The sequence below is a fragment of the Anguilla anguilla genome, chromosome 16, assembly GCF_013347855.1.
Source record: "Anguilla anguilla isolate fAngAng1 chromosome 16, fAngAng1.pri, whole genome shotgun sequence".
In the NCBI taxonomy this organism is placed as follows: domain Eukaryota; kingdom Metazoa; phylum Chordata; class Actinopteri; order Anguilliformes; family Anguillidae; genus Anguilla; species Anguilla anguilla.
Window position 1 is genome coordinate 15,161,851 of NC_049216.1, and position 14,890 is coordinate 15,176,740.

Below are 14,890 nucleotides of genomic sequence, written 5' to 3' on the forward strand. Positions count from 1 at the left end.
TTGTGGCAAGCGTGGAGAGCTTTACCAGCATGCTATTAAAAAGCTGGTCTCTGTCCGTGTGGACTAAGAGGTTAAGTCTTACTTATAGTACACGCTCTACTCAACGTCTGATCCAGACCCCCCCCCCCATGCTCGTAAAAAAACAGAGGCCTGCCAGTTAATCCATATTTTTACATGTAAAACCAGGAAATGCTTTCATCCAACGAGTCCTGCTGGCACAATCTGTTAACAGATGAGTTTTGCTTCTTTCTTTTTCCTTTCTTTTCTTTCCCCTTCCTGCAGGGGTGGAAAGATGGTCGGATTGTAAATTTATGCAACTGATCACAGTTATTAAATGACTGAATCTGCAAAAGCAGGAATCAACCCCCTCATTACCACGGCCCGGAATGAATGTTAAATGTCAAGGAGTTAGCCTCGCGCCGCGGGAGGCTCGGCACAAACAGAGATGCAGAAAATATCAGCCCTCTCTCTCTCTCCCGCGTCCCTCTCCCCTCTCACAGGCGTGCGCGCTGCGCTCTCACTGAGGTCTAAATATAAAGAAGTACTTTTTTACCAGAGAGTGATGACGGTGGCTTCCTGGTGCAATACCGAGCCTAGATATTTTGGATTTATGTTTATGGATTTTTTTTTTTTGCATTTTCCTGCAAACAAATCTGATCTTTGTGTGTGTGTTTGTGTCCATCTGGACAAGGAGCATACGTGCTAAGGTTTCACAGTGCGGTTCTAAATCCCTGGTGAGGACACGCTAATTTCATAGGCTAAATAACACACTGTGTTCAGTTTAGTGGCTAAATAACACACCGTGTTCAGTTGTGTGGCTAAATAACACACCGTGTTCAGTTCTGTGGTTATATCCTAGCCATTAAAATTGAGAGAAAAGGACACAGGTGCTGCGTCTTGACGTGATAGAAAATGACAGTGACAAACGCTGGCTTTAAGGAATTCAGGGCGTCCTGCTATCACTTGCCAGCAATCTCACTTACTTGGAGCCGCAGTTTTAGAGCACAGATGGTTATTGAAGTCAAGTCTCCTTTAAAGCATCACAACACAAATATGTATGCCTGATGGAAAAATCCCCTTAATATGAAATACGCCCCCTCGCCCCCCCCCCAGTTTTATGTGTGAGACCGTTGCTGACTGATCAGAAAATGAGAGTGAGCAGTGAAAAGCCTGTGAAATAATGTTGAACCTCAATGCTTAATAGTCTGGAGTGTTTAGTCTATGGAGGCAGGGCAGGTCATCTGCGGTTTTAAAGTGTGTGCACACGTATACATGCATTCACAAACATGCGAGTGCAGGCGTGCACACATTTCACATAGAGGAACACATTTACCTAATAAGTGCACTAATACCCTTAAACATATGCGCGCACACAAACAAGCGGATAATTCCACACAAACAAAAGGATTTGCATGTGCGCACGCACACACACACACACACACACACACACACAGGGGTGATATACCGCAATTTGTCTTTAGTCACTGCAGTGTAGTCACTGGACTGCAGCTAATATGGTTGATAATATTGTTGATTGTTTTCCGTCTTATTGAAAAAGCCAGTCTGCTTTCATTATCGCCGGTCTGTGTGAGACCAGTCACACTGGGGTGACAGTTATGGCCGTCTTCTGTGCCACGCACAGCTTCTCGCTCGCAGACGACAATATCGCCTGAAAAATTCATCTGCTATGAATTCAATTTTTACACAGCTTTTAATTTCTAAATAATAAAGAGTATTGTTCCTGCAAGAGCGAGCCAATAAGTCATTGCACTGGGGATTAAGTAGCTGAAAGTCAAACGAAGCATCGTTTGTATGAGAAGCAGTTTGGAGTTTTTGCATTTGTATGTAGCCTACATGTGTGAATGCTTTTCTTGGGTGTTACCAACACAAACCCTCTGTTTACATTAATGGATTGTAGCTAAAAGTAACACAGAGCACAGCTTGACCTTACTCTTATCCATAACATGTCTCCTTATAGCTTAAACTAAAAGTTATTGGGGAAAAGGCTGCTGTGTTTGACGGGACCCAGGGGAAATGTTTTGGTACGTTAACCCGGCACAGCAAATGGATGGCCTCAAATCTGACACTTAAGCCTTTTTTAAAATTTATTTTGTCATTTATTTTATTTTTGTGTATTGATTTTTTTGGTAGCCTGTCGTGTACAGTGTAGCTGGGTTGTTTCAGTCGCGTCGTTGTGAGTGAACACGCGCACCGTGGTGGTCAGGTGCGAACGCTCCTGCTCTCTGAACTCCCTTTGGTATGGAGGGGCTCGCCGGCAGGGCCTGGGTGTGCTGGGTGAAGACTATTGTTGAAGAGGAGCGGGCTGCCCCGGAGGTGACTCTCTACCCTCGTAATTGCCGCGTTCCCCCGGCAAAGCTGTCCCGCTCTGCCCGAAACCCCCCCTGCCCCCCCCCCCCCCCCCCGTTTCTCCTCGCTCTTACGATCCGTTCTAGTGCCTGCAAGCAAAAAAAATGATATTCAACCGTTTGGCTGCCCCTGAAGAATCTGTGCGGGATTTGATAGCCGCCCTTCTTAGTATGCGCAGTCAGTTCAAATCTATGTTGAGACTGTTTATTCTGAGGCGCAGTTCTCCCATTAGTTTGTTGCCTCTGCTGTAATTATTAAAAGCATCGTTCTGAATCACCGCGTCAGACTAAGATGGACGTCTTCTCTGGAAGTGTCCACTGCTTGAGAGCGAACGGCAAAAATGTAAATGTTGATTTTGGTGTTCTCAGCGTTGTATTGAAATTAATATTAATATGGTACCGCTGCGATTTGGATTTCGCTATTGCGAATTTAGTATATTAAGCCTTACGTAGCACGTCCATGCTGTAGGTAAGCATAGTTATGCTTTTCACAATTATGGGGGAAAATATTAGGTGGTGTCCAATTATAATACAAGCGGTGAATCCGATTCTGTATCGTGCTCATACGATATAGCTCATACGTGTTGTTTTCGCAGGGACGTACGGTTAGCGACAGAGGCCTTTAAGCAAACAGAAACTTAAGATTCGTTAAATTCTTTTTTTCAGCGAAGGAAACGTAGCCTTCACCCCCTTCCCCCCCAGCCTGCGAGACGCGTACGCAAAGGGAGCTCATCTTTGTTCAACTTTGAGGGTTTCTGAAAGCTCCCTGTATCCACAGGGCGTAATGGAGAGGGAGAAGTATCCTCGCAGCGCGGCCGACACCTCCAGTCGACGGCGCGCAATGTAAATACGCTGTCAGACACCCTTCAAGTGAATGGCATAAGGAGGTGATTAGCGCCGTGCTCAATAGTGTTTATGCATAATCTTACAGTTCGACGGCACTCCGCCGCCGCTGCGTTATTGTCAGCATTTCAAAACCTGTTATATTTCTTAATCCGCCGACGCTCACTTTGTCATTACAAATTTCATAAATGGTCAGCTATCGTGACGTACCTGCGTACATTGCTTCGGTTTCTTCTTTTTCCTCAACGTTTGTGATTTTAATGGATTCCTGTTTTTTTTTTTTTTTGGGAGGTGTGGGAACGGGGGTGGGAGGTTATACTACAGAAGATTAGACTCGCCCACCCCGATGCGGACGAGTGGACATTCGAACCTTGAGAGTGACGAAATAGAATGTGGCTGTGAATCAATGAGATACGCTAAACATACTTTTTGTTATAAAAATAACTGAATTTCAATTACTGAATAAATGCAATATTGAATTTCATGTTGTAAAAATATGCACTATATATATATATATATATATATATATATATATATATATATACACATATATACATATATAATTATTATTATATATATTTTTTTCTCTATGTGGTGTAGCACCTACAAGGCTACTTTACTAATGCAATTATTGAAACGGCCATGTGTGTTTCAACTGCCCAAACTAAAGCTTCTTGGAGATCATTAACGTCTTTCAACTGTCCAATATAAATAACATCTATTTGTAAAAAATATATATATATTTATGTAAAGAGTTTAGCAATGAATACACTTGTGAGGCTGCATGCTTGACAGAACCTGGAGAATTTGAGCAATCTGAGGAAAGTTTGTACTTGCTAATTGTGGATGTGTCCCTTTTAAATATGCAATAACATCTGAACCCCTTCCACCCCTGCCCCATCGAACCCCATCAGCAGAGGTTGTCACCCCCCCCCCCCCCCCCCCCCATTCTCGTTCTCTCTGCCGCAATGGTTATTCTAATCCATCTCAATACGTTTTCATGGTCCCTGCCTGAGCAGATATGGTCAGTGACAAGGGTTAGAGTAGTCTTATGGAACGTTTACTTGTAGCCTCAGAGAGTGGGCCCCATTCATCAGACGCGCGGGTCGATGGCTCCGCGCGGGGATCGATGCGAGGCCTGGACAATCCCTCTCTCCCGCCAGTAATGCGCTCGCCCCCCATGGGCCCGCCACACATTCACACACACATTCCCGGCCTCCCGACCAATTCGTCTGTGCATGTCAAATTGCAATAATTAAGCATTATTGATCTTAAATTCAATTAACTTCATTAACGCGGGTCATGATAGTGGTGAGTTAAAGGGAGGAGAGATGGGGACGGGACTTTGTTGGGAAGGAGGAATGGGCGAGGTGGTATTTTACATTCTTCAGACTTTCCGTGAGATTGTCAGCTTAAGGCTACAAACCATTTTCTCTCTAATGATAACACATTGCAGTCACTTGCATATTAGTGAGTGATATCCTAAATTATAAATGGGTGGTTTGATGCTATATATAGCGGGTTTAATTATGTCCAACCCCCCCTTTTTTCCATTTGTCAGACACCCAAATGCTAGAGAAGGCAGAAGATTGGGACACCTGTGTCTTCTCCAAATTCAGCGCTCTGTCATATGTGCAAAAACTAGACAGACTATCTTTTAAAGGTCATCTCATTATCATTATGAGAAAGTTTGTTTTAGGATGGTGTGAGAAGAGTGCTTAAACTAAACACACCGATTCTCATGCTGATATCCAGGTCCTTGTTGCTATGATTTTTTTGTCAGGCAATATATTTATACAGGACAGATGCATTAGAACGTATGGCATGGTTTTGTCTGGGCTGTCCATCACTTTTTTTTCTACCAATCTGCATGAGCCTCAGGTAGAGTTTTGTTAAGTGGTACTGTGCTGTATACCAATCTACCAGGGCTTTAGGCTAAAATGCCATTCTCTAGACGAGACCGTGAGAAAATGTGAATTGCACAAAAAAACCACAGACACTTATTATGCTAACATGAGAAGGAGGCTTCAGACTTAATGTAGCAGTTATGTTTTCATAGCTTTCCACAGGGCTTGTCGGAGTAAGCTTCCGATTTTAAGTACAGGGCTCAAGTAGAAAATTTTCATGTTGAACATGTTTTTAAAGTGCTCTGTGTAACTAACAGTTATTAGTAGCCTATTTACTACGAGTATGTGTCAGACTAACCATATTAACTTAACTTATATAGAATATAAATTGTGTATGTTAAACGGCTTAAGAAAAGCAGACAAGTTCTGTTACACTGTTGGGTTAAGGTGAGATCCTTTAGTAGATCGATCGTTGTATGTTGGACTGAAGGTTCAGTAGACAGCTTTGCAGGAATCGGAAGCAGGAAAAAACATTGCAAACATCCGTTTTGATTTAGGCTTCTTCTCTCCATGATTGCATTGTCTTTGTGCTATCAATACATCTGTTAACAGGACTGATATAGTTTTTAATAAACGCGTTACACACGAAGCATAAGCTTTCGTCACCAAATCCCTGGTGAAGTTTTGAATCTTTCAGGTATCCAAGCATTTGTCCTCTTATTTAAGCACATGAATATTGAGCCTGATATCTGAATAAAACTCAAGTTATTAAAGCAGAACAGATCCTGGTGCTACAGTACAATTTGTGGTTTATGTTCCATTTTAAACAAATATGCTCTGGCTACAGAATTAGACTCTTGATTCTAGCAAATTCTTGCATCCTCACAATACCTTAAAAGGATTATTCTTACTACTAATATATTAGTGGTGCATCATTTATACTGCATCACAGTTTTAAATTATTATTTTTCAAATCTGATGGAGAAAGACTAAACACAAATGTTTTTCATCGGCTGATAAAGACTTCAACTGTCTGTCAAAATTTATATGAGATTGGGGGAGGAGAAATGGTCCATAAAAAAGGGTATGTTTGTACTCCTAAATATTCTTTTTTTCATTATTGAATTTTTGAAATTCTTCAAACACTGGTTTTGTGTGTAGTAGCTGTTAGCCAATGAAAGTATCAGTCAAAGAGAAGTGTTTGTTTATACAGTAAGTTTTAGCAGCTCTGTTTTGCGTGTGCTCTCCAGAACATATTCATATCAAATGATCTGCACTCTCAGATGTCTGTTACATTAGGGGGTTATTCTCATTTCCCTTTTTCATTTTCTTTTTTTCATACACCAGCCTTTCTAATTAACTGCACACCTGCGTGGCTTGACCAGAGTCTGTAGAAAAGCGGGTTTGAAAACTCAATATTGTTCCCAGCAAGAACATCATGTCTATGGTCAGCTTTGGGCAGGGTGGCCTGGCCCGCTTCCAGCAGCACCACCTTGCATGAGCGTCCCCACATTTCCAGCATTCTGGGGTCTCTCCAAACATACTTTCTTCCCCCTCTCTCTTTCTCCCCTCCCTCCCTCTCTCTCTCTCTCTCTCTCTGTATCTCTCCCTGTCCCTCTCTCTGTCCCTTTATCCCCCTTTCTCCCCCCTCTCTCTTCCTCTCTCTCTCTCTCTCTCTGTCTCTCTCCCTTTCCCCCCTCTCCCTCCCTCTCTCATGTCTTCTTCCCTGACCATGTGACTGTTTTTTCAGTCCCAGCAGCAGGCTGCAGCCCGAGGGCTGAAGGCCAGATTGGGAGGTTTGTCTGTCTGAGCCCCGAACCGAATTCATACAAACGTACCCATGGCAGGAGGTGCCATGCCTCTTCAAGTTCAGGGCAAGGTCGGTCTCCAGGAGATCTATTCACACATTGGGAGAGGGGAAAGGACCCCAAATGTGCCACAGTCATTTCAGAATCACCGAGGTCACGTTTTACACTCACCCTAGCCAAGGCAGTACATTACATTAGATTCACTTATGAAGATATGCTGAATGTACAAACCCCTTCCTTCCGTTTTTACCACCTGGCAAAGTTGTGCTTGTATTTTGAAGCGGTTGATGACACTAATACTGGTTGCATTGATAAAATCCAGTAAACCTTTTTCAGCATGTGTGTGTAGTTATGTTTATGTTTATGCGGGGATTGTGTTTTGGGGGTGTTAGCATCCAAAGTTGGCCTCGATGTGTGCATGGTCAAGTTCTGCCGCTTCCTTGGCGAGACCATTGTTCTCTTAAACAGCTGTCGTTCTGCTTGATTTGGAACAGATGGCAGACAGTGTGCGCAAGCGCTCGCGTGTGTGTGCATGTATCTGTGTGTGTGAGTGTGTGTGCGCGCACTGAGACACCCATGTGATCAGAGCAGCCTCTGGAGATATGCATGATAATGGGGAGCATGATTAGGCTAAATCTCCAAATAGTCTAAACAACAAAAAGGAAGGCCCAGTTTCTGGGAGAAGGTTCTTCCTCTCTCTTCTGTTCTGAATTTCTTTTCTGTGGTTGTTGTGAATAGCCTAATAATAGTAAAGCATTAATTTCCATCATTGTAGAACATTTTAATTTCTCTCAGTTTCATGACATAGTGGACAACATTTTGTACGTCAATAGCCATAACAAATCAGTGTGTGAGACAGTGGCAAGTGTGCTGTCATTTGGGGAAAGAACATGGAAAAACGATGGAACATTTTCTTGAAACTCTTGCTTTGTAAGAGAATCATAATTTGTAATAGAAATGCAAAATCTCCCATAAACAACGTCATATCAGTTTACAGGGATAGTACTTTTGAAAACCGGGTTTCCAAAAAAAAAGAAAGAAAAAGCTTTTTCATGCAACCATTTCATAATTTCATACTACTTTCAGCTTTTTTTTTAAAAACATTATGCATTTGTGCTGAAAATAGCTGTTTATTTTGCTTTCTCCTCGTCAGAAATACATTTTCCCGTGTGACAAATATTTGTAAGCGAACACATCAAATCAGGATCGTTTCAGCTTGAGCCTCAGATTAAACAGCGGGGAAGATGTACAGACAGGACTGGGAGAGAAGTGCCCGAAGGCACGCGTTTTATTGCAGCGCTGCTTTAGCTTCTGTGTTTTTATACGTCTACGTCTCTGTCCACATCCCTGCCAACTGCAGCAAATGAGTAACCCCGTGATGACAGTGTCGTTTTTAGCTTCATTGCTGGTGTGGTCTTCAGAAACGGCAGGTTGGATGCGGATGGAGAAGGTCGTAAAGAGGCGGGTTCAGTGGGATTTGAAATTTTCAGTTGATGGCAGAAAAGAATATCTCCAAAACGGGTTCAGAGTTTAGGTGGCACTCACAAGGTTGAGTTGAATGGTGGTGAGAACATAGTTGTGCCCGGGGTCCTAAGAGATTAGTATTATCCTTTCATTCTGTGATGCAAAGAAATTAGGTTATGAACATAATATTATGGCATAGGAATATTTTCTTAAGCAAACATATTTTCTTTATTTTCTTTGATGAATAAATGTTTCTAGGAGTGTAATTGGCAAGGGAAAATATATGTATTTTTTGAAAAAAGTAAAGTTGTTGTAGAAGTTGTAGTTAAAAGAACAGGCAAGAAGAAGAACACAAATGGACAATGGTGTTTTATCTTTACAGTCAAATTGTTTATTGTTCACAGGACTTATTGCTCACGCCAAATTTATTTTCATAATTAATAAGTCTTCCTTATCATAGGGTATTTGTGAAATGTTAAAATGATTGCTTGAGCATATTTTTTACACAAAATAGGACTTGACATTGGAGGAAGGAGACAATAAATTTTTACTGTTACTAATCATAAAGCATGAGTGCCTAAAAGCTCTGTTAAACATTTTAAATCAAGCCAACCAGTGATTTATAATTATGCTAAATATTCCGAGATATTAGCACAACTATTATCACATTTGTTTTGTTTTTTCTGCTTTTATTTCTTTGTTAGCTTAACCTTTACCAATGATTCATGCTAGAAGCTGAAATTTACAGTTAACATCCTGGTGATTTAATTTTTAATTAAACAGGAAACTAATGAAAACATTTTTAGTCCTTAGGTGTAGTGCATTTCCCTTGCCTCATACCATCTTTTCATTTTCCTGAAGTGATAACCTGGGTCAGATGTCAATTTGAAGGCTATTCCCTAAACAGCAAATAATCACCTCCTACCACAGATTCCTTCTGCAATTCATTTTGCATAAATTGAGGGAAATCAAATAAGTTGTCCAAATTTTTTGAATCTCTTATTATGTATATAACTGCGTGTCATTTGCGTAGATTGGCGGTCGAAATTTGTATATGTTCATTTGATTTGCCAAAAGAGGAGCCGCGGCTTGGTAATGAGCGAAAATGCATGCTTAATTTAAATGGTGAATGTGTCTGTTAGGAAATGCATTAGAGGCAGAAGAAGTGTAAGACATATTAATTGACAGACAGGAACTGCTGTCTCGGAGGTTGATACAAGTAATTTATTACTTTAGAAATGAATGCCACCTCCAGAATGTGCTTCATTAATTTCAAATTTAGTTTTAATTTCAAGCTGTTGCCCCTTGAGAAGAATAAGGTGGCAGATTATGTTTGAAGAGAGAGGATTTCTGCCTGCAATAAAGAAGCAAGGCAGGAACGAAACTTTATTTCACTTGGCAAATAACATGAATGCAGGAGGGTGAGCTGTTAAAGGGGACCAGCAGATGATATGGAACAATTTGAGTGTGAATGTTTGTGTCTTAGAATTTTGGAGTTGGTCCTTTTCAGAATTTGGACACTGATGGTAGATATTTCTATCAGGGTCCCTTGTGGTGGTCTTGAGTACAGCATGGTAGCTGAGAGTGTTTCACCGATTCTCTGTCCTTTTGTTTTCAGCCTACGTTCCTGATGAGCTGCGGGAGGCTGCCCTGTTGGACGAGGATGTGGAAGCAGAGGACTCGGCAGTGGAGGAGGAACCCCCGGTCAAGTACATGTGCTCCGAGAAGGACTTCCTGATCAAAGATGGCCAGGGCTACCAGGGCTCCCCCACGGCCGAGTTCTCCAGCCACGAAATGGACAGCGAGTCGCACCTGAGCGAGTCCAGCGACCGCATGTCCGACTTCGAGAGCGCCTCCATCAAAAACGAGGAGGAGATGGCCAAAGAGCCCCTGACCACGGCCGCCGCCTGCGAGGACGCCCCCGTGGGGCCCGACAGCTTGGAGCAGATGAAGGCCATCTACACCAGCTTCCTGACCAACTCGTACTGGTCGTCCCTCAGCCTGAACCTCACGCAGCCGGCCGCCGAGAAGCCGCAGCGCAGCAGCAGCAGCAGCAGCAGCAGTAGCAGCAGCAGCTGCGGCAGCGGCAGCTACGACTGGCACCAGTCCGCCGTGGCCAAGACCCTGCAGCAGGTCTCCCAGAGCCGGCTCCACCCCGAGCCCAGCCTCTTCAGCACCGTCCAGCTGTACCGCCAGAGCACCAAACTGTACGGCTCCATCTTCAGCGGGGCCAGCAAGTTCCGCTGTAAGGACTGCAGCGCCGCCTATGACACCCTAGTGGAGCTGACGGTGCACATGAACGAGACCGGGCACTACCGCGACGATAACCACGAGACAGACAGCAACGGCACCAAGCGCTGGTCGAAACCGCGCAAGCGCTCCCTCTTGGAGATGGAGGGCAAGGAGGACGCTCAGAAAGTGCTCAAGTGCATGTACTGCGGCCACTCCTTTGAGTCTTTACAGGACCTCAGCGTACACATGATCAAGACCAAACACTACCAGAAAGTGCCTCTGAAGGAGCCTGTGACACCTGTGGCCGCCAAAATAATTTCGTCCGCGCGAAAGAGGGCCCCCATTGAGCTAGACCTTCCGAGCTCCCCAGACTCTTCAGCGGGGACCCCCAAACCCTCACTGACAGACCCCAATGACATCCTCCAGAAGGTCTCTAATCCCTACATCACTCCCAACAACCGCTACGGGCACCAGAACGGTGCCAGCTATGCCTGGCAGTTTGAGTCGCGGAAGTCCCAGATCCTCAAATGCATGGAGTGCGGGAGCTCCCATGACACTTTGCAGGAGCTGACCGCTCACATGATGGTGACGGGCCACTTCATAAAGGTCACTAATTCAGCCATCAAGAAGGGGAAGCCTATCATAGAGTCCCCGCCTATGCCCATGCCGACCACTCCGGCTGAGGAGAAAGTGCAGTCTGTGCCGCTCGCCGCCACCGCGTTCTCTCCTCCACCTGTCGCGCCCCCACCCGCCAGCATCTCCCCCAAGCTGTGTGCGGAGATCAAGATTGAGGAAAAAGAGGAGGAGTGCACAAAGGACATTAGCTGCAAAGACAAGAAAGCATCTGATGAAGAAGAGGAGAAATTTGACATCTCCTCAAAATATCACTACTTGACCGAGGAGGACCTTGAGGAGAGCCCCAAAGGGGGGTTTGATATCCTGAAGTCCCTGGAGAACACTGTAACTTCAGCCATCAACAAAGCACAGAATGGCGCCCCCAGCTGGGGGGGTTACCCCAGCATCCACGCAGCATACCAGCTCCCCAACATAATGAAGCTCTCCCTGGGCTCAGGGAAGAATTCCCCACTGAAGTACATGTTTACAGGAGGAGAGGTCCTGTCCCCGACCAAAAGCCAGCCGCTGATCTCCCCTCCCAGCAGCCAGACCTCGCCTCTGCCCAAAAACAACTTCCATGCCATGGAAGAGCTTGTGAAGAAGGTTACGGAGAAAGTGGCTAAGGTGGAGGAGAAAATGAAGGAGCCTGAGGTGAAGGCCTCCCCACTGAGGCATGCAACGCCCTCCCCGTGCAGCAGCGAAGCTGGGGAGTCCATGAGAGGAGAGTCCCCCAAAGAGAGACACGCCAAAACCCCTGAGAGCAACGGAGGCAGCCACAAAGACTCTAACGGCGACGGCCATGCTAAGGAGGCGCTGGAGAACGGGACAGACTCTGCGAAACTCTCTGCCTCCGCTATGTGTGGCAGCACTGCCATTATCACCGACCACCCGCCCGAGCAGCCCTTCGTCAACCCGTTAAGTGCACTTCAGTCCGTCATGAATGTGCACCTGGGCAAGGCTGCCAAACCGGCGTTGCCAGCCCTGGACCCCATGAGCATGCTGTTCAAAATGAGCAACAGCCTGGCTGAGAAGGCTGCAGTCGCTGCCCCACCCGTGCAGACCAAAAAAACTGAGCATTTGGACCGCTATTTCTATCACGTCAACAATGACCAGCCGATAGATTTGACGAAAGGCAAGAGTGACAAAAGCTGCTCTTTGGGTTCAGCTCTCCTGTCATCCACGTCGACGTCGTCGTCTGCCTCTCCCTCATCTGCCGTGACAACGGCAAAGACATCCGCCGTCGTGTCGTTCATGTCAAATTCTCCACTGCGCGAGAACGCGCTGTCAGACATTTCCGACATGCTGAGGAACCTGACAGAGAGTCACACGTCAAAGTCGTCCACACCTACCAGCCTGTCGGAGAGGTCCGACGTGGAGGGGGCGACCTTGGACGAGCCGGAGGAGATCTCCCCGGCTCAAAAGCGCAAAGGCCGCCAGTCCAACTGGAACCCCCAGCACCTGCTGATCCTGCAGGCGCAGTTTGCTGCCAGCCTGCGGCAGACGTCCGAGGGGAAGTACATCATGTCAGACCTCAGCCCCCAAGAAAGGATGCACATCTCCCGGTTCACCGGTCTGTCCATGACCACCATCAGCCACTGGCTGGCCAATGTCAAGTATCAGCTGAGGAGGACAGGTGGGACCAAGTTCCTGAAAAATCTTGACTCTGGTCACCCCGTGTTCTTCTGCAATGACTGTGCCTCGCAGATCCGGACCCCCTCCACGTACATCAACCACCTGGAATCCCACCTGGGCTTCAGGTTGAGGGACCTGGCTAAGCTCTCCGGCGACCAGCTCAGCAGCCAGATTGCGCGGCATGCCAAGGGTCTGTCTGAGAAACTGCTCTCCGCCCCCTCCCCGTCACCTTCCCCGGAGGAGGAGATCAGCGGCGCCTCCTACCAGTGCAAGCTGTGCAACCGAACTTTTGCGAGCAAGCACGCCATCAAGCTTCACCTCAGCAAGACCCACGGGAAGTCTCCTGAGGATCACCTTCTTTTTGTTTGTGAAATGGAGAAGCAGTAGCATCTGGGACACACACTGTCTCTCTCACTCTCTCTCTCTCTCTCTCTGTCTGTCTCTCTCTTGCTCTCTCTGTCTCTCTTCTTTTGAGTGATGTTTTTAAAAAATACAAAAAGGAAGAAACGAACAAAAAAAAAAAATCAAAGAAAAAAACTGCACAAAGATGCCATAAAACTACTGTTTAGTTTCGGCACATGTTGTTGGTTTATCTCCAGAGGAGACTTGCTCTGGCCCAAAACCTTTCCCCCTCCCCCACCCCACATTTTTTTTAAAGATATTTTCTTTCTAATTGTACAGTCTTTAATATAGAGGCGCTGCATAATCAGCTGTTGTTACTGGTGAAAAAATATGAAGGTAAAAAAATGAACATTTAAAATGAAGTGGTATGTGTTTGGAATTTGTGTAAATTGGATTTAGTTTCTTTGCATCCCTGAGATGCATTAAGCTGCATGCGTTAATGGACAATTTAGTTAAGCATTTAATAACTAAATCTGGTGCACTTTTCTTTTTTCCTTTTGTTAATGTGACCTAAGTGTGCTGGTATCAGCATCTAACATTTAACCCTCTGAGTACGTCAAAGCACTTCCACATTAAGCTCCCAAATCCAATATTAAGGGGAAATGTAGATGGGAATTGGCAAAATGTTCAAATATAAAAATGATACTCAAAAGACAACGTAAATGTTCAATCCAGTGTCCAATTCTTGTACAGGTGTATATGTTGCATAACATGTTTGAATCCAAAACTGCAGTCTTGATTTTAATTAATTCAGGGGCCTTTATAAATTCAGGTCTGTGTAAAAAATGTATATATAAAAATATATACCAGTTCCTGTCTAAATTATGCATCATTTTTATATTTTTAATTTAAGAGGAGTATGACTATACTGGTGCACAATATATGAAGACATTACTTAAATTGTTTTGCACAATAGTTTTATAAATATGTTATTTAATCAAATGATATAAATAGAAATTTTCACATAAAACTTATTTCCACCTCGTGCTCAAAGGGTTAAACCTCTAGTACAAAGCTGTACTGTATTTCTTGAACATTTAAAGAAAATTTGTACAAAAGATGTTACTTTATAAGGTTATGAGGCATTCCATGATGTACCCTCTTATTTATAAGCACTCTTGGTTGTCATTTCACATTGTAGAATGCCTTTTAGATTGGTAACTTTTTTTTGTTCTGTCTAATTGCTCTCCCGTAATTCTATACTGCAGCTATCTTTTATGGACATGAATTGTAACCATGGTTACCAGCACACTGATTGACAGTTCTCCTACATTTTTGGCAGTTAATTTGCAGAAGTAACTGACAGCTGACAGCGTATGAAAATCTATGTGTAAAATATTGGCATGTAAACAGCACAGACACTGTTATGCACTCTGTGCCCTGTTTTTTGTTGTTGACAATGAAGCACCCATTATATGACTTCATATAACCTTTTTTCTACAGCAGCATTAAAAGATGTTTTTTTGCAATAATTCCGCGTGTCAGGGCTCCCTGTTTTTTTTTTTTTGTCTGTGATGCGCCGTGGCTAATGAGCACATAGAAATGAAATTGCGTTCGGCGGATGCGGGTGACGGGCGTCAGACGAGCCTGAGCTGGGTGGCAGGGCCGTGGAGGCGTGGCTCGGGAAAATCAGCGGATTTGTGAGCGAAGGGCCGCTGCTTCAGGCTGCCCCGGGGCCTTT

The 14,890-nt window shown here is 44.6% G+C and overlaps 1 protein-coding gene across 2 annotated transcripts in view; it reads left to right on the forward strand.

The window, feature by feature from the left end:
- The window catches only part of tshz3b (teashirt zinc finger homeobox 3b), a 41,593-nt gene extending 26,912 nt beyond the window's left edge, over window positions 1-14,681 (forward strand). For both annotated transcript variants that reach the window (XM_035396093.1, XM_035396094.1), the window contains one exon: window positions 9,947-14,681. In XM_035396093.1, coding sequence (XP_035251984.1) covers window positions 9,947-13,194 — 3,248 coding nt within the window. In that variant the 3' untranslated portion in view covers window positions 13,195-14,681. The remainder of the gene's footprint in view (window positions 1-9,946) is intronic.
- The last annotated feature ends 209 nt before the right edge of the window (window positions 14,682-14,890 follow it).